This window comes from Enhydra lutris, unplaced genomic scaffold, assembly GCF_002288905.1.
Source record: "Enhydra lutris kenyoni isolate GAN:26980312 unplaced genomic scaffold, ASM228890v2 scaffoldscaffold36, whole genome shotgun sequence".
NCBI lineage: Eukaryota > Metazoa > Chordata > Mammalia > Carnivora > Mustelidae > Enhydra > Enhydra lutris.
In genome coordinates this window covers 4,055,632-4,082,046 of record NW_019154120.1, presented here as the reverse complement: position 1 = coordinate 4,082,046, position 26,415 = coordinate 4,055,632, and the positions used below count along the sequence as shown (strand labels likewise).

The 26,415-nt window shown below is 51.1% G+C and overlaps 1 protein-coding gene across 1 annotated transcript in view; it reads left to right on the top strand.

Moving 5' to 3' along the window:
* LOC111154259 (zinc finger protein 407) overlaps positions 1–24,828 on the top strand; it is a 431,681-nt gene extending 406,853 nt beyond the window's left edge. The window contains exon 9 of the mRNA XM_022513763.1: positions 22,472–24,828. Within this exon, the coding sequence (XP_022369471.1) occupies positions 22,472–23,805 (1,334 nt within the window). The 3' untranslated portion in view covers positions 23,806–24,828. The remainder of the gene's footprint in view (positions 1–22,471) is intronic.
* Positions 24,829–26,415: the final 1,587 nt, after the last annotated feature.

Sequence of the window (26,415 nt, the reverse complement as noted above, 5' to 3'; positions counted from 1 at the left end):
TAACTTGAGTTGATGCAGGCTACAGTTTCAAAATTGTAGTCATAAGGAAAAGGCTCAATTTCATACATTTCCCCAGGGAAATTTTTTGGTGAAATCTCTGTTTTCTCATAAGCTGGATCTGTTGTTTCGCAGCCATGGTAAATGAGTTGTATACAATTAGATTTGGCCGGCCTGACGTGGAGAGAGGCACAGGGACAGCTCTGCCACATTCGCTGCCATCGAGCTGGACTGCTCTCCGTGGCCACTTCAGCCAGAATGCTTGGCCTTCAACTTCGTAGAGATGTGTTCCCGCTGTTGCCCAGTGACTTCTCCCCAAATTCCACAGTGTTTGACCCCCCCCAGGGAGCTCACTTGAGCAAGGCTGAACAGCCCAGTGAGACCAGTCGTGCCCTTTCCAGCTGGCAGAGGCCTTGAGAAAGCCTGAGGCTCTGCGCACCTTGCCTTGTGCAGAGCCCGTGGGTGTAGGGTGCTGGATGCTGGGTACTGGGCACTGGGTACTGTGTATTGCTGGGTAACAATCACATTAAAAAAAAAAAATCCTTGTTAATATTGAGTGGCTGTGATTGAATCCCGTGTTTACTATGTTGAGAAAGAAGATGATGGGTGTTGATCTTTATCCAAAATGGGGTGAAGAGACTAAAAACTATCTTCTTTCCCATCTTATCAGTTGGATTTGTATCTTTCTATATCTTTACACCCTTCACATCTCGTCATCTGTTCTGACTACACGTATGTATCTTCTCTCCGTCGCGGGGGTCAAGAGTTGACTGTACTTGGTTTCAACCGCATGGTAACCGAACTGTTGAGTATTAGAAGCGCATTCATAGCCTGTAGCTGGGAGCGTGTGCGCAGCCGTCTGCGGACGGACCCTCCTTGCCTCCCGGACGCAGAGCCGGCGGCCGCCCGCGCCTCCCCGCGCCGCGCACTCCTGAAACTCCCCTGTGCCGAGGCTGCTGTGATCAGTCACCGTCGGTTCGAGTCACCGTCGGTTCGGTCAGCCTTGATGCTTCTGCTCACACACAGACTCGTAAACCTCGTTCTGGTGTGTGAAGAGCAGCTTTGAAAGCTGCCACGACCTAGCATGTGGGGAAAAGCGAAGCACCACGCAGTGCCGCCCCGCGCCGTGGCTCATACCGGGTCACGCTCCGGCTGTAGGGGTTTTTCTCACAGAGGCGGTAAGTGCTCCAGGAGCAGGTGCTTCCGCAGGGAATCAGGAGCCAGGGCTGCTCACCCAGCATTAAGCACGACCGCAGGCCAAGCGTGTGCCTCCGGGCGCCTCACACACTCTTCCTAATGCTTAAAATACACCCTGCCAGGTGCCGTGGCCACGGTCTAGAGACAAGGAAACAGTTTTAGAAAGGCTCGGTGCGCTGTCTGGGCGCTTGTCACTAGCTGTGGCCAGACTTTCCTTTCAGTCTGGAGCTACCTGAGGTGGAAGTTGGACCGCAAGCCGCATCATTGAGGAAGAGGTGGCGTTGTTGGCAGATAAAAACCTGACCGGGTGTGCAAGCGATGGTCAGAACTCTGACTCTCGAAGAAGGCACCCGTGGCCACCACTGCAGGATCACTGTCTCCTGAACTGTAGACCTCACACACAGGGCCTGTCTATACCACCAGTAGCTTGACTTCATTCGCATATCATCACAGCCTAGTGGGGATGCTGGAGGTCTCCCACCTTTGGCGTGTATGGGAGCACACAAAAGGGGGAGGGGTGTGCCAAGCGGAAAGCCAATATTCAGCTCTAGTATAACCAAAGGATAAATAGAAACTAAAAAGCAATGTTAATTGACCACAGTGACAGCCATCGGGTGGGCCTTTGCACCCCCGTTTTTGTATGAAGTTGCATGCATTGAAGAGATGGCGTCTCGCTGACCAAATAGAGCGTAACATGCTTGCACGAATGTGAGCCCAGATCGGGGGGAGAACCTGCCGGAATCTCCTGCAGACAGAACACGAACCCTGGCCTGACAGAGGCCCATCTTCAGCTTGAGACAACGTGCATCTCCTTTCTTCAGGCGTCTGGTTTATAGTGACTTGGCTTCTCTGATATTGCCCTTTGATTTAGCCTTGCTCATGTCTGCGTTGTTGAAAAAATAAAACATAGAAGTGAATGATAATCCAGCCTGAAGATCTCTGTCCTTATCAGACTTTAGAAGATCGTACGAAGCCCAGGATTTACATTGTCTCTAGAAAATAAATACGACATTAGATGGAGCAGACTTGTTTCCAGGTGTTAAAGAGAAGTCATTGAGTGACTCCGAATAACTAGACATGAAGAACAGAAGGTCATAGTACCATGTAACCGTAGAATCCCGACACCCCTTCGGAGGAGAATGATCCACTTGGCCCTTGAAGGCAGGAACATGTCTCACAGCGCTTGTAACAGAAAGTCACCTAGACGTGCTCAAGAACTTCTCATGTGAAGGAACGTGGTGTTTCTATGTAGTGTAGTCACTATTTTTTAAGTTGAAGTTTAATTTACATACAGTAAATATAATCCTCCTTAGGTTTGCAGTTGGGTGAGTTTTGACAAGTGTGTACAGTCAGCTAACCATCACCACCATCAAGTTCTAGAACATTTCTGACCCCCAGTTCTTGGTTGTCCTTCAGCAGTGGTCCTTTCTAGAAAGTCGTATTAATGGAATTGTATATTGTGTGGCCTTCATTTCATGTGGCGTCATGCTTTGAGATTCATTCCTACTCTCGCATCCATAGGTCCTTATTCCCCCTTGTTCCTGAGTGGCGGTCCGCCATGCGGGTATGCCACATGTGTTTATCTCTTCTTCTGTGGATGGGCATTTGGGTGGGTTCCAGTGTGACTATGAAAATAGCTGCTGTAAACATTCGGGGACAGATTTTCTGCAGACACATTTCCATTTCCTTAGGCATGGGATTGTGAGGTCGGATATTCAGAAATCGCCAGACTATTTCCCGTCATAGCTATGCCAGTTTGCACCCCCAGTGGTCACACATCGGAGGTCCCGTTGCTCCATGTCCTCGCCAGCAATGGGCATCATTGGTCTTTATTTTAGTCATTCTAATGACTGTGTGGTCCTGCCTCGTCCTGGCTTGCATTTGCATTTTCCTAGTGACTGACGATGTTGACCGTTTTTTGGGGTATGTATTCTTGTATGAATTGCTCTAACTTTTAGAAAACTCTTCCTCCTAATGAGTTAAAGCATATCTCTGGTGGACTAGAGCTACCCGGCTGGTGTGTTGTCCCATCCTCTACTTGGAAGCCTCCCGGGCACTTTGGACACTGTTTTCTTCTAGGTTTGCCCGCGTCTAGATTTGCCACGCCAGCCTCCTTAGTTGCTTTCTTCTCCCTCCTTCTCTTGCTCCCATGTTCACGTGGCCTGGAGTCTTGTCTGTCACATCCGTGTGGACGCATTCTGGTTGGTGCCTGTGAGCCACCTCCCTCTGTTAAAATGTGGTTTCTGGCATCAAGTATGGTGGTCTCCTCTGCAGGCAGCCAGAGATGGGGCTCCCCTCTGGGGCAGCGATAACATTCTGTACTGCTCAGATTTAATGAGCGACCCCTGTGGCTTTACCTAAGCTCTGGCTTAAAATGCTTCACTTGCCAAGTAAAGTGCCCTATGTCTTAATGTTATAGTCCAACCTCCAGCTAAGTATAGGGGACTGACAGGTATCAATACCTAGAAGGACGTGCAGGGAAGCCAGCAGATTTAATAATCAGTGACACAATTTTTTAAATTGCTAAACTGCTAGGTTTACTTCGGACACTTAGAGGTGCTGAGCAGTTGTGAATTATTCTGATTATCTTTAATCTTTGGAGTATATAGCAGTGTACGCTTCTGTACAAAGTTCTGAGAAATATGCAAATACAGTCAGCGAAAGAGAATTGATCCATGGGACCAAAATATAAAAACCTTTCTGGAAGCACATGAGAGCGGAGAAGAGCACTTGGCCTCCCCATGAATCTTTAGAGCCTTTCCTTAAAGGTTTCATAATTTGCAGCACTGGTACTAGATCTGGTTCTAGGAACGCATACTAGCATTTGGGGGCAAAATGTCTTGCCCTTTGAACAAAAGCACAAATTTAACTTGTTTACCTACATCTTCCTTGAAAGGAGTTTGTTTTGTTTTCATAAGGAGACAGACCTTTAGAACTTAGGTTCCTCAATGGCTCTGGCTTTGACTTCGAGAAGTCACTAGAAGATTCCATACCGTTCACAGATCCTGTTCACACTGGTTTCTTGTGCTGTTTCCTACTCCTCTGTTACTGAGAGCAGCCCTAGGTCATCCTTCCCAGCAGGAAGTGGACCTAAACCTGTAACAGCCCTGCACTGCTATCATTTTTAAGGCCCTTTCGTAAAGCTGGACAACTGTGAGTGACAGCGAGATTTTCATTGTTAGGTGTTGAGATAGGAGGTGTGAAATAAATATATTAATTGTATTTTATTGTGAAGAAATTACATCAGTATGCCAGATGTGACTAAAACCAAATGACATTTAGTTTACTTGGGAAAAAAAAGAAGAAGAACTAACACTTACTATTTTGTGTGGTATTTAAGGTTTTTTATTTTCTGTTAGAGATCACCATGTAGGTAATGTTTGGGGCCAAGACTGAAACTGTATTTTTCTATCCATGTTCTTGTGGGTTCTTACGCTGCCCACAGCCACTCTCAGTGCTCAGTCTAAACACACTGGAGCAAATTCCATTAGAGCAAAGACTTTCTTCCAGGATTTTATTGTAAAGTCAAAGAGTGTGTTGTCAGCAATATGTGACTGAACAGGGAATGACATTTTTTTTTTCAGCTTGATTGGGAAATAAGAGTGTGTGTGTGTGTGTGTGTGTGTGTGTGTGTGTACCATGCAGCTGTGATCATCTCAACGAAAAGTTTTGTATTAGAACTTTATGTCCAGCTGGAAAGTAGAAGTTAACTCATTTTAGTTAAAATGCACGTTCATACCTGAACCATTCAGTTCCCGGTGTTTACATAAGATGAGAAGCACTCAGCTGATCTGAGACATGTTAAATTCCTTCTCCGAGCCTAAGTTGGGGCATTTGGGAAAGCGGTCAGCAAGTCATTGGCCTCCTTCACGTAGACCCTTTGCCTGCGAACGGTAGCAGTGTGGCTGAAGTTTCATGAAAAGGAGTCATGAAGCGTGCCAGGCCCATCTGTGCCAGCCTTCTATGACAGAAGCACCAATTTTGTCATCGCTTCCTTTGTTCACGGTGCCATTCACGTGGCTGTGCTCTGAAAGCCGAGTCTGGGGGCGCCCATTGCCCGCCGCCTTCTCTGTTGCTATTTTCTCTCTGCTCTCGTACTCGCCGCCCCTCACCCTGATCTCTTGCAGAATGGAAGCTTTAAGGTCCGATGTTGAGTGATTTTATAAGGTTTCGTGCTAACGGACCAAAGGGCTTTGTTTTTGGATTGCGGATCAGTTGTGAATGGGGGAGGGGTGAATATGCTTTTAAGCAGAAGGAGCAAATCTACGGCTTTATGTCGAAGTCTCAGAATCTATAAACGTGTGATTTTATTATGTTGATGTCGGTTCTCATTACCTTCATGAATGGGTATTTCCTGTCTTAATGCACAGTATTTGCATGTGATGAGCCAGACAGTGTAAACAGGGCTTCTTCTAATGTTCCTGAATTTCCATTCCAATGGTCAGAAGTCATTCTTACTTGTAATCACACTGGGCCAACTATGGTAACTGTAAATCCAGTTGAGCTATAAAAATACTACAGTCAGCCCATTAATTTCCAAATCTAAATGGCACAGTGGGCTACTGTTTTGTGGAAGGAGAGGTATGTTAAGTACTGAAGATAATGTTCATACATGGCTGAACAGGAAAGGCCCGACCCTACTGTCTCATTCTAGAAAGACAACAGTATGAGCCCAGTGACTAGTGGTGTTTCCCATAGACTAAGCCATGGCTGGGATCAGGTGGCTCAGCCCTCAGAGGATCACAGATTCGGAGAATTCTCCAGTGAGCAGAAGCTGAGCGACGTCCAACCCTCGCTGGGTTTTAAACCGTGTTTGGAGAGCCCTGAGCCCTCCCCACGCAGTGGGGAACCAAGCGGCCATCCTGCTCCGTCTCCGTCTGTCTTGGACATGGGAGTTCCAGGGACAGGCTTTAGCAGTCCTGATACTTAGCACGAGCCAACAGTTAGAAAGTGAGCCAGCCCCCGCCAAAGCATCACCCTCCGTGCAGCGGACCTCTGACGGCTGCTGCCTCGGAATCCGTGGCGTGCAGAACAGATAGCGCCCACCTGGGCTGAGCCCCTTTGAACGGTGGTGGAAGGAGTCTATGTTCTGATTGCCTCTCTTCCTTGATATTTTCTGTTCATGGTGCTGAATTTACAACTGATTTTAAGAAAAGACATACGCATTTTCTGTGCTAAGCTTTGAGCTAAAAAATCTCAGATCAGGATTTGGTGGTTTGCTTCCCTAGCGTTTCTTAACCCCCGTCTTTCAAAGTGTCCAAGCTAACTATGGGCCAAAGAAATGTCACGTTCCTGGTAGTTTCTTTGTAGGTTGGAAAGGAAGGAGGCCTTTTTTATTTAATAAGGCTGTATCTGAAATCCAGACTACTTTTGGGTATATCCATTAGAATATTTAACATTGTACGTAAAAATGAATTTCAGAAGTAGGACAATCAAACCAAAAGTTGAATAATGAAAGGACATTTTGAGAAAAAAGGAAGCTCAGTGAGGGTGAGGCGGGCTGGCTAAGCTGTGATGTGCAGGGCTGGTTGGATCTTTTCCTCTTGTGTGGGGAAAGGCAGGTGTGTATGTGAAGCTGATCTGTTCGTTCTAGCCGCTGGGAGTAACTAGCACCACGGAGGTCTGGACAGCGGAAATGACTCAACACCCAGGAAACACCGGCGAGGCCCATTCTCGGAGGCTGGACTTGGGAGCGTGGGAGGGTTTCCATCGCGAGCTCTGGGCAGCTCCAGCACGGGTACCAGCCGGCTGAGCTCCTGATGCAGCTCCTCAAGGCACGGTCTCATCACGGGGCATTTCCTAGGGGGTCTTTCTGCCTTCGTTCTGTGTGATTTATCCACTGGACTTCCTGGAATTTCTATTAAGAATTCCAGATATTTAATAATACTTTTCAAAGCATAGTTCCTGCTAATAGATACCTCGGCACCCTGTAAATGAGGTACGACAGCAACTGTTAGATCGCCAGGATAATACAGACATACGAGCGCAGTAATCAAACGGACATATATAAAAGCGGAGACGTATGGTGTCACTCGCTCTGTTTTGCCCTTTGGCAATTTAGCTTTGAGTTTCTCTCAGCCAGCAAATGAGGAATTAATTCAGTACTGTCATGCTGATTGTCTTGCGACTCCAAGAAAGAGTGGGACATTTTTGTTCAGAAAAATACCAAGCAATTTTAATAGTGAACAGAGGCAAAGGTAAACAGGAATTTCCATATTTCGGTGAATGTTATTCCCAAGTTTCACACACCTTCTTTTTTTTGTTTTTCTATTAATCAAACTGCTAATCAGACCGTGTTGTATCCTGATCTTTGTATAAAAATGCCGTGCGTTGGTATTCATGACACATGAGCCACGTGCTCCAAAGGGAAGTTGCCAGCATCTTGTACTCTGGTGGCAAGGGGACCCAGGCCGACGCATGCCCTAGTTTGTCTATGGGGCTGTGAGGTCCATGCCTCCTGTCCCTGTGCTCTGTGCATCCCGCCCTTCTTCCTCTTAGCGATCTTGTACTCAGAAGGGTACACTTCGAGGTGCCCTGGTAACACACGAGCTTGCAGAGACCACTTCGTTCTGGGTTTAGGACGTTACTTTTTGGCTCTTCACACACTCCCCATCAGCCCCTTCTTTCTTGCTGTCCAAGACCGCAGGTCTTGACTATCTAGTTGTCCTGCCAGGCTCTGCGTCTGCTTTGGCCGCCAGTGTCCCCTGGGGCTCAGAACTTTGCTCCCTTCTCTGCCTGGCTGATTTCACCCTGTGGTCACCAGGGATGCCTGCCTGTATCCGGGTCACAGCCAGCCATGCCATCTCCAGCCCAGCCCAGCCTTCCCCCGGCCCATAGCGTGCTGCTGCTAAGAATCGACTGGACACCTCTTCCTGGTCTCCCATAGGAATCCAGTTTTCAGCTTGACTTCTAAACCAAGAGCTGCTCTCAATGAGCTGATGCTGGAATCCTTGACATTTTGTGCCTTCAAAAAATCAACGAGATTATTTTCATACATTTTTATAATTATGTTTGAAGTGTTTTCTTTGAAATGACAGGGTAAGAGAGCACTTTTTTAAGCACTTATTTGCAAATAAATAATCTTGATCAAATGAGTACAAGCTGAGGACCTTCTGAAAGTCAATTTGAGGTAAATTTGTAGAATTCCTGTCATCACAGTTTCTCCCTGGACGAACAGTTTACTCTCGGTGTCTCTTCTGCTCCCCATCATTAAACGTGGTACACTGCAGGGTAAGCTGCACAATGCGTGACCGGGCGCAGGAACACGTTCCAGTGCTAGAGCCGTCAGGGCCCCTATAGGAAGCTGCTTCACTGCAACAGGTCCTCTGGGTGGACCTGTCACCAGGAGCTGCTGTCCCCGCTCACAGAGCAGAACTTGGGGTCTCAAGGTCTTCTGCTGCTATTGGGACAAAATGTTCAAATACCTTTTTGATTGATTTTCTTGAAATAACAGTGGAAACTGTTGCCCTTGTCACCGTGAATGGCCTGTGCTCCCCTGCCATGACGCCTCAGCAAAATGCTGGGGTTTCAGGAAGTACCTGCTGGATTGAAGAACATTTCCACTGACCTCAGATTAGTCCTCCAGACCGTGCTGCCCAGAGAGGAAAAAAGGAGGCAGGAGGAACTCAGGAATGAGCTCAGAGACTGAAGCCTCCAGAAAGAAGTCAGCGAGCTAGTTCATACGAATGCCTTGGACCTTTTCACCTTCACTTGAGACCAAGAGCCCCAGCCACGCAAGTCTATGATGCCTGCCGCAGCAGCACTCCTTCCCTGTCTTCCCTCCGCAAAGGTGGACGGGGTCTGACCACTCTTTGGAAAGCAACGGTATTACAACTTGCACTTCCCTTCTCCGCGTCTATGCCACAGATCCTTTTCCAAGTCTCCTCCACCGTGTTATTTCCTTGTTTAAACTTCCTCATTGGTCTCCCATCACGACAGATGTCCAAGTTCAGAACCCTGAGCCTCCCAGGAGTGGAGGAGCCCCGCCTTCCCTCTCTTGCCCCCACACTAAGACTGTGCAGCCGCGCACACACTTGCTGGGTTTAGAACACGCGTGGAACGGTGGGGGGTTGTCTCCGTTTGCTTTCGCTGCCTAACAGATTCCTACTTATCCTGCCAGACCTTGATCTTCTGTGAGTATTTGCCTGACTACTACCCCAGGCCAAGTGAGTCCTTCTCTCTTTGAAGGCATGGCTATCTGAATGTGTGTTATCTGGCTACTTTATATTTTATTTGTCATAGTTCTCTAACATGCCAGTATCTTCAACTAATTAATTTCTGAAAAGCTAAGCCATAATTCTTATTTGCCTTGCTGATGTAAAGAATTAAATACAAAGAATTTAGCTTCAGTGTTTGCTGAATATATAATAATTAAGAAAATGACCTGAAATCCCAAGTTCCTAGATGGCACATCCCCCAAATTTAAAAGCAGTAAGTAGAACTAAAGCCTCAGGCTCCCTGGACACCTAGAGAATAGTGTTACTGGGTAAGTGGGAATTTACCAGGAAACTGCGTCTTCAGTAGTTTCAAACTCTATGGCAGGCTTTCCACCTGCTCTGCTTGGCCTTCCGATCTTGGCGGTCTTCAGGAGGGCAGGGACCAGGAATGGCCTCCACGGTGAGGCCCCAGTAGCCGACAATCTGCCATCTCTCGTGATGACTCAGCATCTTTCAATGCTCAGATCTGTGGTTTGGGAGAGGATTTCTTGCTGTGCGATTCCGTACGTAACAACGTGAAAACGGGGTGGAAGGTGACCCTCGGACTCTCTGGGACATGTTTGGGAGCGGTTTGACCTACTGACGAATTGTCTGTCGCCTGGTGCGACTGGTCAGGACAGAGTCGCAGCCCCTTCTTCATGCGACTTCCTTGGGCTTTCTGCCCCTGCCAAGGTTTGCTCCAAAAGCTGTGTTTCCATGTGACAGCAGACTACTGCCAGCCCCTTCCAGCTTCAGGACTCCGTGAGCCCAGGGGAACCCTCCTCCCAGGGAGCCGCTATGGCCACATGGCAGGTGTTTCGGAGTCTGACTCCTCGTGGGAGGTCTGGTGGCCTGTGCTCAGTTGATCAGACTGTCTCTGTCATTGCCACGGGCTGGATCTTAGAGGTGTGTGCTGTCTACCCTGGGTGGCATGGTCTTGCTTCAGAATTTCGAGGACCTGCATTGTGGTTCATTGTCTTGGACTTTTCAGGCTGCTCTAATGAAGTCCTGGAGATTCCGTATTGGTGGCTTATAAATAACAGAAAGGTATTGCTCACAGTTCGTTTGGCTGCGAGTCCGAAGTCTGGGGGCTGGCATGGTGAGGTTACAGACTGCTGATGTCTCGCTGTGTCCTCACAGGGTGAGCAGAGGGAGCTAACTCTGTGCCCTTTTAGAAGGGCACAGATCCCATTCAGGAGGGCCCCGCCTTCCCAGCCTAATCACCTTGCAAAGGCCCGACCTCCTAATACCATCACTCATCCCTTTGGAGATTGGGATTTCCTCCTGTGAATTTGGGGGGGACACAAATATTCGGCCTGTAGTATGTGGTTCTGTACTTCACCTCCCCACCCCCTCACCGATGCCAACACCGCACTGCCTAATGGATCATGGGCAATGAACACAGGGCCCAGGCCGACCTGCACCACAGTCTGTTCCCACCGTGGAGGCCATTCCTGGTCCCTGCCCTCCTGAAGACTGGCAGTGTCCTGTGTTACCCAGAGTGTGGATGGGAACAGCGTTCTAGAAGCGGAAGGAATTTCCCCCAGAATCCGGAGAGGCCTACCACCAAGAGCTAGAAGGAATCCCAGGGCTCCGCCCGGAGCATGTCCTGGCAGACTGTGCCGATCAGCTTCCTGAAAACGTGTCCGTCACCCGGACTATCTGTGAATGTTCGGATCTGCTCCCAGCTTCAGCAGATCTAGAATCTGAGTCTCAGTGATTAGCAAGGTAACAGAGGCCCGGGTTTGAGTTCTCTTTGCAGGATTCCCCAGAAGTGGCCGCCTACCCGTTCCCCAGGGGCTCATTACTCAGGTGTTGTGCTCATTTCTGAACCAGTGTTGGGGCCAGGCTGACTCCCCCGGAACCCAGTCTTGCCTTCTAGTGCCACGGAGATTGGAGCCCTCCTCCTTTCCTGTAAAGACAGTCCTGTAATACTGGAAGGCCTCACCCGTTCTTTATGAGCTTTTGAGTCCCCGAGAGTCTTTGTTTCTCTGCTCTGCATTCACGCCTGTCTGGCAGTGTAGTTCTGAAACTGCAGAGCACCGATCGCCCGTGGCACCCTGGGCGTGTGTGACCCGTGCGCCCTCATGCTGCCCCTTCCCTTTCTGAGCCTGTGCTTGTGCTGTGACGGCCGTGCCTGCCGTCGACTTCACATGCAGCTACAACCCACAAACACCTTTCTCCCTGGCTGGAAGCTTTTTTTGGGGGGGGGGGGGCTCCTGATTGCAGGACTTCATGTTGGTTTACATTAAAGGTAATTTTGTTAAATGTAAAGCGTACTTCAGATATTTTAGTCAGCCAAGATTATTCTGCATATCCGCGTGTACTGGTCATACACACACCGGTTTCAGTTGCTGTGACCTCTGTGCTGGGATGCATCTTCCTGAAAATAAAGAATAATAAGGCCTAACATCCCCTGAGCCCCTACTTTGTGGGACACAGCTAAGCATTTTGCATGGACTGCCTCACTCTTCAAGACAATCACTCTCATGAACCCCATTTTACAGGTGAGATTCTGAGATTTAAGGAGTTCAGGTGACTGTCAAAAACAACGAAGATCCGAGATCTTGCGGACAAGCAAGCCCGTGGATGCCAGCAGAAGACGCACGATGCCTGGCTCAGAAGCAAAGGGTGTCATTACCTATAGAGGAAGCAGTAACCACAGATCGCTGTTTGTTCTGCTCCGTAAATCCCAAGTCCCGCAGGTGACACGGAGAGGCCCCGTGGCCCCCGTGCGCAGCGGGGCATGGTGAGCGCCACCTCAGGAGAAGAGTCCAGCCCTAAGGAGCCCAGATCTTGTATTACGAGCACTGAGCTGGCCGGTCTCTTTCCCTAAAGGGATGCTTGTTTCTGTCCTATTGGACAGTCAGTAAATCTGCCCTTTGCTCCAGAAAAAGACACGGTGTCTGTCTCCCCAGGCTGTCAACTTTCGGAACATCCTTGAAGAGATGATGTAGAACAGAGGCATCAGATGGGCAGCAGCACAGAGACCCACGGAGAAGTGCTCGCCCAGACCGTGACGAGGAATACCACCCGGGCGTGCTGACCCATGGCTCCGCTCTGCTTACTGGAAAGGAGTTTGAACATTGTCCCTCCCCCGTTACTCTCTAATGAACATTAGGGCAAAGGGAGGTTCTCACCCTCTTCCTTAAAGCAGTGTTTGTTAGGCCCTGCTCTGTGCCACGCAACGGCCATGCCCCAGTGAGTAACAGAGCCCTGCGCTCTAGGGAGCGCTCTGCCCGGCGGAGAAGATTTGTTAGGATTCCACGGGTCACAGGTGTGTATATACATAACATCTGAAGTGACATCCAAATTAAGGACATGCACCATTAAAAATACGTTAAGTACCTGATTCCTATGTGTAAGTTTTAATACGGTGGCCTTCGAGCCTACCTGTTCCTGTCATGTTGACTGAGGAACTGGTGGGTTATAAACATGACAGACCCCAAGCGTGTTCAGACGTGTTCCTCCTGGGCACGTTCAGGGGACCTGCGAGTTCTCGTAGTGGCTGTGCTGTTGACCTTCCACGCGGGCAGTTCCTCTTCTGAGTCTCGTTCCGAGACAGGGATCCCGGCCTTGCTCTACCGCCTACTGATGGGTCCTCAGGACTGTCTGTGATTTGATTTTCCGTCATGTTACCTCTTAATGAGGCACAAGAATCACATCAGAGCCACATAAATAGTGAAAGAGAGCTTGCTCTAGGTTCCAGGGGAGAGAGAAGAACAGACACAGAACATAAACTCTGAACCTTGGGGCCTTTAAAGCTGTGACGGTTTCTCACCTATCCTGCCCCTTCAGAACGTGAGGAGCTGCTGAAGACCTAGCAAGTGTCGCTCGAGCACTGGGCCTGCAGACTTGTGCTCCCGCTAGACGACGCTAGTCCGAGACGGTGCATCATCAGATGAGCGCCCCAGAGCGCCTTCTGCTCAGGGGGCACCTGGTGTGCGCCCTAGAGAGCAGAAGCCGTCCCGTCCCGCTGGCCCTGTGTGTCACGGACTGTGGTTCAGGACTGACACTCAGTGAAGACCTCCGCACGAGGCGTGTAACGATGAGAACGCAAGCAGAAAAGTGAGCTGGTTAGAGCGGTGTGAGCTTGGCCCGCGTGTGTGTGTGTTCGTGCCAGTGTCTGCACACAGATGTAAGTGTACGTGTGTATGTGTAGATTTCAAGAAAAGATGAAAATTTGACATGGATTATTAAGTGTATATTTATTTAATTTCAGAAGTTGTGGTCTGCCTGTTTTGTGATATAATTAAATTATCTGGTGCTGTTAGTGGTATCAGAGTTGTGCGTTCATTGTTGGTCAGCAGCCTCCTTGAGTATCAAGATGAGGCACTTGATCCAGAGAAAAGCTGCTGAAGGAAGCAAGACGCCAGACGCAGAGCTCAGGGAGCGCGCTTCTGCTGCCTCCCTGTCCCCTGACGCCCCACCGGGGCCAGGCACGTAGCTCTGTACCCTGTGACTCTGGCCATTGCAGGGCGGAACGTGGCCCACTGAAACACATTCTAAGTTCCTTCCTAAGCTTTGTCGAAGGGCATTTCGAGCGGGTTGACAGCTGCGTGTCCGTAGGAACCGTGGGCATTACTTGTCCGTGTCTCCGTGTTTCTTGTGGGAGCTCCTGAGTTGTCGTTCCATGTGCCGTTGAATTTCCAGCCTGTTCAGGTCGCCGTTCCCCATCCGGAGCATTTTCGGGAGCTCCTGTGTGGTGCGTTCTGCCGCCTGACACCGTGCGAGGACTCTGCCCTGGTGTCCGCACCTGAGCATCGTGTCAGCTGCGGGTGGCTCCTGGCATGCGTGGCTGCTCCGTGGCCAGATAGAGCCATCCCAGAGCCACAAGGCCCTTCAGCTCCTTAATGAACTCACAATAATCTTAGAGGGACTGTTTTCAGGTTTCCAGCCCGATGCGACCTGTGTGGTGGTGTGTGACGCCGTGCGTGGCTTTGCCCCCGCCTGTGCCCGCTCACCAGGCGTGGTGCCCATGGCTCAGCGCGCGCCTGGACGTCTGCTCAGGGGCCTCACGCGTGCGCTTAGACGTAGGGGCGTGGAGTTGCCTCCAGACACACCTACATGGCTTCCCTGTGTCCCGCCCACACCTGCTGCAGCAGGCCTGCAGCCCCTCAGGTGGTCAGGTCTGCAGGGATTGCCCTCCGAGCTTCCCCGGCCCCTCAGAGAACCAGCGGGTGCGTGGGGGGGGGGGTGTCTCCGTCTCTTAAACCTTAGGTTGCTGGCACTGCATTTTACTCAGCATTTTAATTTGCAAGTTTGTTTTTATTGTGTCTGTTTCAAAGCAAGGGCCAGACCTTATCGTGTATCTTCTGTTTGATATCTGTTCAGTCAGTTTTAGACTTTATTACCCAAGCGTATAGATACTCTGCAAGTTCAACATAGGAGTTTAACGTAGGCGTTTAGGAAGATGTCCACAGTGAGGACTGCGGTAGTCATCAGCTAAAGACGAAACGTGTCTTTATTTCTTCCTTGACCGTGGCAGTGCTTGCGTCTCCATCCCAGCCCCGTGCCCATCGCTGCTCCGTGCTCGTGCTCGGAGAAGGCAGCGTGCGGGCCCAGCCCCCGGGTGGCCTGCCTGAGCCAGCCCGGGCGGCCCCACTGCTCACTCGCTTTCCCAGAATAAGTCTGGCCACTGTGAGATGCCTGTTTCCTCGTCTTGTCCTGGAAGTCGCTGTGAGCAGAGTCCCGGCGCACCCTGGGCACCGGCAGGTGGCCCGCAGGTGACCGGTCCTCCAGCACCAGCCGAGCGTCTCCACAGCCCGGAGTCACGTGTTCGCTGTCCTTGGCAGTCATCCATGTGAAGAGGTCGGGCCTCGCCGTGTGGCCCCTCACCCACACGAGCCGGCTTATACGGAACTAGCAGTGATGTGCCCAGAACACATGATTCATTTTAATATGTGTGGGAGAAATTCGCCTTGTTTTAAGTGTACCCAAGCAGCTGCTGTCACTCAGCTACGAGCAGATGTTAGACCTCCGAAAGCTTTGCCGATAATTAAAATACTAACAGCGTTTTACCCCAGCTGCAGGTTCTGCTTACTGTAAATTTGATTTTAATGGTGCCTCTGCGCCGTTACTGAGGAGTGGTTTGCTCTTTACCTGCATACAGAAGTGTCTGCAATGAAGACAGACGTCTGCTTCCTCTCATTTCCTCAGGAAAGATACGAAGATGCTGTAATACAAGGGAAGTCTGAACGTGCCCGCAAAAATGAGTGTGATCTTTCTATAGGGCTTGCCCAGAACACAAAGGAGTTTTGTCGGTCTGGTTAGCCCCCTAAGCCTGCATTGGAAGAGGAACGCCCCAGGAAGAGCACTGGCTGACTTCTTAGCTGCCTAATTTTACCTTCGAAAATGTGTGTGATTTGCACAACTTTTGAAAAACAGGCCTCGTCTCCCAATATTGTGTTACCTGTACCGGGAGTCTGAGAGGCCTGTCAGAGACAATAGGAGAAGGTCCTTGGGGCCCCAAATTTCTGATACTGTCATGCAGGAAAGAAGTCAGGGCTCGTCTGAGGCGAACAGGGGAGGCAGCCTTGCAGCAGAGGCCCCTGGGCCACTGTTCACGTGGGACCCTGGGAGACGAGTCCCGCCTCCCACGGGTCGAGCCCCTGGGCTCCCCTCAGGTGCATCAGCCGGTGCCACTGAGACGGTGCAGAGCAGGCCTAGGGCCAGGGCCCCAGGGGACGGCAGGCCCAGAAGCCAGGAGAGAAAGCTTCCAACACTGAGCCCTCCCAGTGCCCGGGGGCTGCCCTGCATACCCCCAGATGTGCCCAGAATGCCAAAGGCCCCCTGTGCCGACCCCGAGACGGCCGCGCCTCTTCCTCCCTTTGCTCCAGACGGGCCTTAAGACCTTTGAGCCCTTTCTGCCAGTAACTCGGCTGGCAAGTTTTAAGAAGGTGCTCTTCACGGGTAAATGACAAGATCAGAGCACTTGGCAGTTTAACTTTAAAATCCCATCTCGTCCTTTCTGTCTCATGAGTCAGATTTCCCGAGTTCTGTGGCTGTCACAGCTCACCTGCCCACACGGTCTGCAGGCCTCTGCCACAGCCAAGTTAACGGTTAACCACACCTGCCCCTTGACATCCCTTCCAGAAAGGCCTGTCAGGATAACCTCAGAGCACCGTTCCGATCTTCCTGCGGGAGATTTGTGTGCATGGCTCCCATTAGATCCTCATGCATGGAAATGATGATATATACCTAAGAGTCTGATATAATACAAAATTTCATAGGGTTTGTGATTTTAAAGGTAAAATATTGTCTTTTATTCCTTGTCACTCTTCAGTGCCCATGGAAATATCTATGCCCACAGAGACTGTTCATGGTAAAGTTAGAAACCTGGCCAGTCATGTATTTCTAACTTGAGATAAAATTTATTCTTAGTTTTGTCTGAACATCTTAGAATTCCTTTCAGGGGTCATATCTGATTATCTTTGATCACTACCAATCATAAAGGTAGTACTGATGATAATTGAGAAAAAGGGACTTAAAACTTTTGTCACCTTAATCTGTGTCCTGGCTTACTAGTAGTAAGTATTCCTTCAGTAAAAATTGCATGGTGTATCTTACAAAATTGTATATTTGAACTTAGGTGGAAGGGTCTGTCCGAAAGGATGTGGACTTGAGTTAATTTTTCACAGAGAAATAATTTTCCTCATCTATTCTTATAAAATGGTGGCCTTGGAGCACCTGGGTGGCTCAGTGAGTTAAGCGTCTGCCTTCAGATTAGGTTGTGATCTCAGGGTCCTGGGATCGAGCCCCACATCCGGCTTCCCTGCTCAGTGGGGAGCCTGCTTCCCCCCACTCCTGCTGCTCCCCCTGCTCCTGCTCTCTCTCTGACAAATAAATAAATAAAACCCTTAAAAAAAAAAAAAAAGATCAGCCTTCACAAAATGGAGGACAGAGCGATCGCTGTTCCTGTAACTCTAGCATCTGCCTTTATACATTTATTTGTGGTACAAAGCTGATAGTTTACCAAAATGCTTCAAATTATTATGTTGTGGTGTATTTACCAGCCTTAAGCCCACTCATGGCAGAATGACCAGAACAGGTCTGTGCTCTGAAATAAATCTCCCTAATACAGCTATCATTCTTCACAGGCATGCCGGAGACTAAAAATAATTTTAATTTTGTATCTCCAGTCACCTAAATATTTGTGATTTATGTGTGAATTTTATTAACACTGTCCAGAACACATAACTGTTGAAAATACTAATCACAAAGTATTGACCATCCATTGTTCTCTCAAAAAAATAAAAAATAAATTTTTTTTTTTTTTTTTACAAAATTGTCATTTTGGCGTGGGGTTGCAGGACTGAGAGGCTGCTCTCGCCCCTTGCGGCTATCAGTTGTGGTGGAATTCCTTCTTAAAGCCCTCGAGTGGCACGTTCCCTCAGGAACGTGAGGCAGTCCAAAGCGTTTGGCCCAGGGGGCACCCCTCGTTTGTGTTGTGTCCACGTGGAAGCCCTCACTCCTTCCAGACCAGGCTGTGGAGGGAGGAGTGCTCTCAGGGACATCCTGCAGCAAGGCCGGTCATTCTTATTGTCCAAAGAATGACTGCGCGACGGAGTGATTATTGCTACTTCTTCGACCGGCTGTGCTGTTGTACGAATAATTTATCCCCTGCTTCGAAATTTCTACAAGGTTATATTGCATTGAATTTTAATTTGTCATTTTTTCTGCTCCCACTTCAAAAACTTACAAGCTTTTGTGACATTAAAATATGGTTCTAATTTATTAGCATAATCTGTTAATATTGTTTCATTTTAATAGACATTAAGTATGATTTCTTAACATTCTTGTTAAAATTACATCTTAAAATTGAAGTCAAGAAAAATCATATGTGGCTTAAGAATCACAGCGTCATGTGTGCCCCAAATTTTTATACGAAAAGTGTACTATTTAAATCGCATCCTGTTTGAGGTGCTTTCGCCGTGACCATGGGCCAGCCTCGCCTTCTCAGGGTCAGTAGCCTGCAGAGCACAAAATCGCTCACACACAGAGCGGAGCAGAGCGTTCCCTGTGTCACGGGTCCTCTGCCAGAGCCTTTGAGGTCTTTACACAACAATAGAAACAAGACACAGAGCACCCAGCACGGCCAGCCCCGTGTGAGTGTGGAGCGCCATTTCAGAGAAGCCTCGAGATTGCACGTGAGCGCCACCGGCCGCCGCCACGCGGCTGTCCCGGGGTGTCCGCACGAGCTTCCCCGGCGCGCCGCGTCCCACCCCGCACGGGCTCTTTAATGCCATCTTTATCTGCTACGCGATGCATGAAATCTACTTTCGGCTTCAGAACCGCAGGCCACCTTTGACCCCTCTCGTGGAGATACAATGTGACCTTTCTATTGTCATCAGCTTTCATTCTCCTGAAAATTCTATGAATTTTTATTACAAGTTTTTTTTAAGCCAAGCTGAGGCTTCCACAAATTACTTGACGCAGATGAGATGAAGTTGTTGAAGTGGCGTGAGATAAGTTTTACAGTCGGCCTGGGTGCCGCCAAGGCGTCCGGGCCTGTGTCCTGCGATGTCATACGCCAGTAACTGCTGAGCCTGCTATTGGATAAATACATCATTTTATGGAACATTGATTGTTCTATAAACCCAATGGAGTATTATGCTCTATGATCAAACCATTTAGATTGTGTGTAGAGCACAGAAAATGCCATATTCAGGATGGTACTAAAAGTGCCATTTGTGTATTTTATGGATGTCATTACAGGGGAAACTTCTCTCTGTAGGCCCTGTTTACTGCAAAATTTTTTAGTCTGTAATGACATTTTTCATTCACAACGTATGCCTTCAAGAGAGGGGGCCCTTGTTTTATTTGTTTCATTCGAGTTTACTGCACAAATTCTGTACATTTTAATTAAATGTAAGCTTAACCAAAGCATAAGGTATTTATTCTGTGAAAGAGAGCAATGACAGTAACAAAAGAAGAGCACACACACACACACACACACACACACACACACACAAAGGAAGCAGTCAGGTGCTCGAGCCCACGTGCAGCGTCCCAGAAGCCCCCCGACAGCGAAACGGGGCCAACCCCGCGGCTTTGGGGGTACAGGCCTCTGCATCTTAACCCCACCTCTGCTGGTGTGACACTGAAGTTTTCCCCTCCAAGGACACCCTCTCCAAGAAGGAACTGGGGCTCCGAACACTATCCTGGAGAAGGCAACCTAATTTGGAATCATTTTGTGGAAAACAAATCCTCCATTCCCCAAAAGCCCTTCCCATTTCAACCACGTTGTAGATGTTGAGTGCATTTAGCTACGAGAAGGGTGTCCATCTCTGTACTCGCGAAATCAAATGGGCGGTAAGTTAGAATTTTTCATAAACAGGCAGGAGGCTGCATTTTAACCTATCTGCCCCTTCTGCACCGGGCGATTTATGGTCCTCATACAAACAGGTCCAAAAAGGCTGAATCAGATGCACGATTTGATCGCCTGCCGTGACCACACTGACACCCGACGTGGTCTTTGAAAGATACAAACCATAGTGCGTCTGCTGTGTCGGGCATCCGTGCTCCGGTAAAGATTGGTGTGTTTCTGGACTGATCGCGGTGACTAAGCCGTGGAGGGTAAGCCTGTACAAAGTTCCTGTTTTCCAAATACTGTATCCATTTGGCCATTTGCATTGGTGAGCTTTACGGTTCGTATTTACAGGAAAGAGCTCAGAAATTGAAGTTGATGTGCCCAGTAAATTCTTGGTCATAACCCAGTTAGAATTTAAAGTTACAGTAGAGATTCACATTAGTTTAAATGACACTTGAACTTCTGCGTAGCTCCACATTCATTCATTATGGGCGAAATGGAAGAATCTTCAGTGGGTGAATCTTTTTCAATCTGATTGAGGCTGTTACATTTTATAGGTGCTATTTTTCAAAGCAGTACTGACAGCCCTCGAAGTTATTAAATTGCTGAATCAAAAGATGGACCTGCACTCGCATTTATGAACTGTGATGGGGGAGCGGGGCTCGCGCCGCACCGAGGTTAAGACGCTGGTGGTGTCAGGCTTCATCACGCGCCGTTGTGACAGTAGTGTTTACCCATGTAGTTCGCTTTAATGGTCTGCAAGTGGTTTAACCCACCTCTGGATTCAAATAAATTCAGTAAGCAGTTCGGAATAGCATCATTATCAGTACTGCAGGGGATGCAGAGGGTAATTCGACACCCAAGAGATTTTCCGTCCAGCTGCAGACTGAAGAAGGGAGTGTGGGGGCTCCGGCCTGCAGGCTTTCCTTTGGAGACCACCAGCGCGCAGGTCGCTTGGTGGCCCCCCCCGCCCCCTCCCCATGCATGCTTCCCCTGCTATGTCCTCTTTTGTAATTAAGGGTTGACTTCAGGCTGCCTTCCTTACTTTTGTGTCCATATCTCTTCATGTCTTCCCCCGCCAGACTCTAAATTCAACTGAAAGTGACCTTGAAGTTAGGGAGTTGGACAGAAACAAGCAAATCAAGTTCAGGGTATGATGATGACAGAACGGGCAGAAACAGACCGGATGGAGTTCAGGGCGTTAAAGACAAGCGGGACGGCTACGTCCCAGGTGAGGTGGAGGGGAGGGGAAACATCGCAGGCCTAGCGGAGGACTGGCGAGTACGGCAGACCGGAGGCCCAGGGGTCCCCACGGACGGCTCACTGAGCACGCCGGCAGCACCTCCAGCGTCCGCTCAGGCGCGCGCGGATGTGTGTACACAGGGGCCTGGAACGCCCTGTCCTCACCTAGCCTGCTGCTGCCCACCGGGCCTCCTGGCATCTTTGAAGACAGAGATTTTAGGGAGATCTGAAGTTCAGGAGATAAACTGGGAGACGAGGTCAAAGTACCGTGATTCAGTCCTTTCTCTCAAGGACCCGCACAGATAACCTGCGCTTGTTCTTGCCTTCTGAACTTTAATCTTCCCGAGGTGAGTCTGTCCTTCGTAGAGCAGGAGAAAGGGGGAAGCAGAAGGCGGGAGGGAGGGATATCCCAGGAGGCCCGTCCCTGGGCAGGGTAGTGCCAGTGCGCAGGGCTGCCTCCCGGACACTCGCCGAACAACAGAGCGTCGCGGCTAAAGCGGACACGGGACGCTCGGGGGTTCGCTTTGTTCAGACGTAGCGCGGGCGTCCTGCTCCAGGACCGTCGCCCACAGTCTGGGTGTGAGCCTGGGCGTGTCCTCTTGGCAAGTGGGATGGAAGGCTTTGGCGGCTGCTGCCTGAGAGCCCGCACCCACTGGAGACGGGCCTCGTCTAGGCTCTGTGCTCAGCGTGGACCCCAGTGACAGAGGTGTGCTCTCGTGGCAGGGCCCTGACGTGGAGAAAAAAGTGCTCTTGTCTCTCAGGGATGCCTGCAACATGCACTCTCACCGTTTTCTTTCCTTTGGTAAGGGTCAGGAGTGCTTTTTTAAACTGACCTATAATTTAGAGAGTATGTGGACTGTTTCAGAACTGCGGTGGCCACTGAGATAGGAGACCCTCCTGTGTAGACCACTGACGGGCCGTTCTCTCATTTCATGCAGAGGAGGCTGCAGTAAGGACACTGGTAGAAAATTTGAAATGTAAAGATGAAAATAGGAAGTCTGCTCAAAGAGTCAGTCTGTCTTGATGGGAATAAAGATTACCGTTTTCAGTCCTATTTTACCCTGTCAAGTTATTAAAAGAACACTTGTGTCACAGGTGGCGCTGGGGAGAGGGGTGTGTGTGTGTGTGCATCCCGTGCCCTCCACCTGCTCATGAACTCACAAAAAGATGTGCCTTTGGGTCAGAAGACATGGCCCCTGCTTACCGATCCTCACTTCCCGCCAGTGACTCATGCCTTGTTGGGAATGACCGTCACTGAGGGGAGTAGCCACACTCCTTCCCTCAGAGCCGGAAGAGCACGAGCTGGATGGTGGCCATGGTGTTCAGATAGTCCAGCCAGGAGGACGGAAGGACACCTGTTCCTGTCGCCCCTTTCTGCTCCCACAGCGGGAGCCCAGCCACTGGCGTCCGCGTACACAGCGGGCCTCAGACGGGCCCGGGGCCACAGCGGAGTGCGGCCCGCTGTGCTGTTTCTGCTGAGGCATTGTCTTACTTTGTCTAGGCTCTAACTGGTCCCTGTCTCCCATAGGCATCGTGTCCAAGTCCTACGAGTGCCGTTTGAAGGGCCAAGGAGCCACCTTCGTGGAGACGGACAGCCCCTTCACGGCGGCCGCCCTGGCGGAGGCATCTCCCATCAAGGAGAGGCCCCTGAGGAGCAGCAGGCGGCCGGCAGCAGCGCCCGAGCAGGTGCAGCAGCTCATCATCATCCAGGGCTACGACGGCGAGTTCGCCCTTGACGCCTCGCTGGAGGAGACGGCCGCGGCCACGCTGCAAACGCTGGCGCTGGCCGGCCAGGTGGCCCGGGTGGTACACATCACGGAAGACGGGCAGGTCATTGCCGCAAGTCCCAGCGGGGCCCACATGGGCGGCGTGGCGCCCGGGCCGGTCCTGCCCGAGCCACTGGCCGACGGGGCCACACAGGTGGTGGTCGTGGGGGGCTCAGTAGACGGCCACGGCGTGGACGAGCCCCTGAGTCCGGGTAGCGCCATGATTCATCAGGTGACCAAGCAGGAGATTCTAGACCTGACTGAGGCCGGTGTCCCCCCGCCCGACACGGCCTCGGCCTTGGATGCCCTGCTGTGTGCAGTCACCGAGCTGGGGGGTGCGGAAAGCCGGGCTGTGCCCCGCGAGAAGAGCAGGTCCGGCCCCAGAGATGTGCTGGTCCAGCTGCCCGGGCAGGAGGTGCCCTCCGCCACCATCCAGGCCGAGGGCCCCGAGATCCACGTGTTCCAGGACGTTCGGGGGGGCGCGGCTGCCGGGGAGCCCGTGGAGGTGCTAACCCAGGTGGCGCGGCCCTCGGCCATGGCCGCCCCGCAGGAGCGTGCCCAGGTGGCCTTCAAGAAGGTGGCGCAGGGCGTGCTGCAGTTCACCATGTGCGAGTCGGCGGCGGCCGGCCGGCTCCTGAAGGAGGGCGTCACGCAGGTCATCGTGAACGAGGAGGGCACCGTGCACATGCTGGCCCGCGAGGGCTCGCACATCGTCATGCAGGAGGCCGAGGCGCACGGCCAGCACGTGGACCTGGCCGAGCCGGACGGCGAGATCTCTCAGATCATCGTGACGGAGGAGCTGGTGCAGGCCATGGTGCAGGAGTCCGCCGGCGGCTTCCCCGACGGTGCCACGCACTACATCGTGACCGAGCTGCCGCCAGGCACGCAGGACGACGCGGCCGTGTACTCACACGCCGTCATCGAGGCGGCCGGCTCCCGGGAGATCCTGCAGGCCGGGGCCGCGCTCAGCGCCGAGGCCGTGGTCCCGAACGGACCGGAACAGCTGACGAGTATGGTCATCTACACCCAGGACGGCTCCCCCGCCGCGACCGTCATTCAGAGCCAAAGAGAGAGGAACGAACTCCAGGAGGCCTGAGGCCGCCGATCCTCACGCTGGGCCCGTGTGTGCGACGGCTCCCGGACAGTGGCACGGCCCTCCGGAGGGGTGGCAGCCCCCTCGGGGCCCGGGGGGCACGGAGCGTGCCTCGGGGATGGCCGGGTGAGGGGTACGGGGAGGGGCTGCTGGAGCGGAGCCTGATTCCTGTTCGGTTCTCCTGTGACTGGTCTTTTCCCTCTGTTCTGGCCACTGTGCTGAGAAGTCACGTTGTTTTCTGTTTCCACCCCCTGCCCGGCCCGCAAATGTTTTCCCATTTCTGTTATCAAGGACCGTGCCTCGTGGTGGAGAAGTCCGAACGGTGTATCTTGCGGCCGGAGACATGCCTACTCGTGCCGTCTAGCATGGAGCCCTTTTAATAGTTTATTATAGATTTGGTTAAAAACTGCCGCTACAGGTCCTCCCGTCCTTGTCTGTTTTTCTGAAACCGTAGGACCGCAGTGCCCCCAGACCAGAGGGAGGCCTCGCGGCCCATCTCGCGCGTCAGCTTCCTCTCCCCAGACGCGGCGGGGCTGTTCCTAGCTCTGGTTGCATCTGCTGGAAAGAAACCTCAAGCCTATGGTTGAGGAAAGCCTTGATTGTTTCTATTGGATGAAAATATACCTTGGTTAAGACAACCCAGTGCTTCTAATTTTGACTTCATTTCATACAATAAAGTCTATATATGAAATGTACACTCTGGAAAATAGTGTTCATACTGATATTTTGCTTTTATGATGACTGTTTCTTCATACTGATGCCATTTTTGCAGGGTTTGTGATTTACATCCGTGCGAAGGAGGGGGCATTAACCGTTAGTAATGGGACGCCGTGCCCCCTGCAGCCCTGGCCCCGACCAGCCTCGTCCATGTTCGGTTGTGGGTTCACTGCAACCGCGGAATGCAAGGCTGTGTCCTCACAACTCACTTAGCCGTATGATCGCTCTTCTTCCTTTTCCAAACCTGTAAAATCAATCCCTGTCCCCAAATGCAAAGGTTGTTTTTGTTCCTTTTATTTTCCTTTGAAATAAAATTATAGCATTGAACGAGAATGAGGTTCTCTTATTTCCCGCAGCCGGCCAATGGGCAGCTGTAGAAACCAGAGAGAACGAGGCCTTCCTCCGACGCGGCAGCTTCTCCTCCCACTCTGGCCCCGTCCGGGGCGCCGCCTGCGGCCTCGTGCTGTCCTCTGAGGGTTTGGCACGTGGCCCAGGCACATTCTGGTGACAACAGTTTATTCTGTCACAGTTAGTATCTAAAAATGGTGAGGAGCAGACATGAGAGAAAAGGAAGGGAAAACAGTACCTTCTGAGTGTAAGGTCCCTCCCTGGGAGCATAGGCTGGGAACGCACGTCTCCCAACCTGGTCCTTGTCGCTCTGCCATCTGGCCATCCCAGGGCCACCTCCCTTGAGATGGCTCTCCCTTCCCCCCAAAAAATGAAAGGTAAAATTTCAAGTGTGACACTGAGATTCATAATTAGCTGAGTATGACTAGCTCGTGCTTCTTAAAAACGGCAGGGCGGTCGGCTTCTTCTTAAACACTTGTCTTCAGCAAACAGTGACAGGATCAACTCCCATTTGTGATGGGGATGAAGGTGACCTTTATAAAGTGATGCCCCCCCCCAGCTTCTCATACACGTTTTAAAAAGAAGAAGAAACACCAGCAGCAGCCGGGGGCTGGGGATGGGGGGAGGATGTTTTCCGGTGGAAATAATTCTTCCCGATCATCCCTCCCGTTAGCAGCGGCTCGTGGCCCTCGGCTCAGATGCTAATTCCTAGCGGCGCTCCGTCCTGTACGGCTAACCTTTCTGCCCGAGTCCGGGCTGTCGGCACCGACATGCTGCAGTTTACCGTTCGTGATTTATTTAGGATAAATATGTCTCAGGTGGCATTTAATCCTCCATAAAACCAGTGTAGCCTGCCGTGTCAAACCCGCAATCACGTCGTGCGCAATGGAAAGAGCAGGCCTTTGCATAAAAAAGCCGCACAGAAGGTGTTCCGGGGCTCGGGAGGATTGCAGAGGATTCACTGCTAGCGTATCCTGTAATTACCTGTAGCGCGGGGTTCGCGCTCCCGCTCTCTGCTCTCTCGTTACCCAAGTCCCGGGATGTACGGGAGTCAGAGAAGCACATACACACCCGCGTGCCACAGAATAGTGAGGCGTGGCCGATGCTGTGACCCGGCGCACTTCCTGCAGCGGGGAGTGTCCGCCAAGAAGACCAAGGCAAGCTTCTAACTCCCTCGGGGTTTTAGCTAAAACAGTCATGCTTTATTTTAGGAAAGCAAAAAACAGAGCAAAGTAGTTACCTGGAGACCGTCACCCAGAAAGGCCATCTTTGTCCGAAGCTGTAGCCCATTCAACGACAGACGGACGTCCGGCCTGCGGGGGGCCACTGCCCTGCCACGTCGACATGGAGGGATCATTCGAGGTCCACCTTCTGCGCCCGAAGCTTGCCGGGCACGGTGGGGAGTTAGACTTTAAGCACCGCCTGTCATTGTCACGAATGCCGTGGCCCAAGCAGGCGCTCCTCTGGGAGGCTTCCGGAGCCCCCGGACAGTTGGAACGGTGGGAGGGCGGACAGGAGGATGCCCTGAGACCTCGCCCCCACAGCATG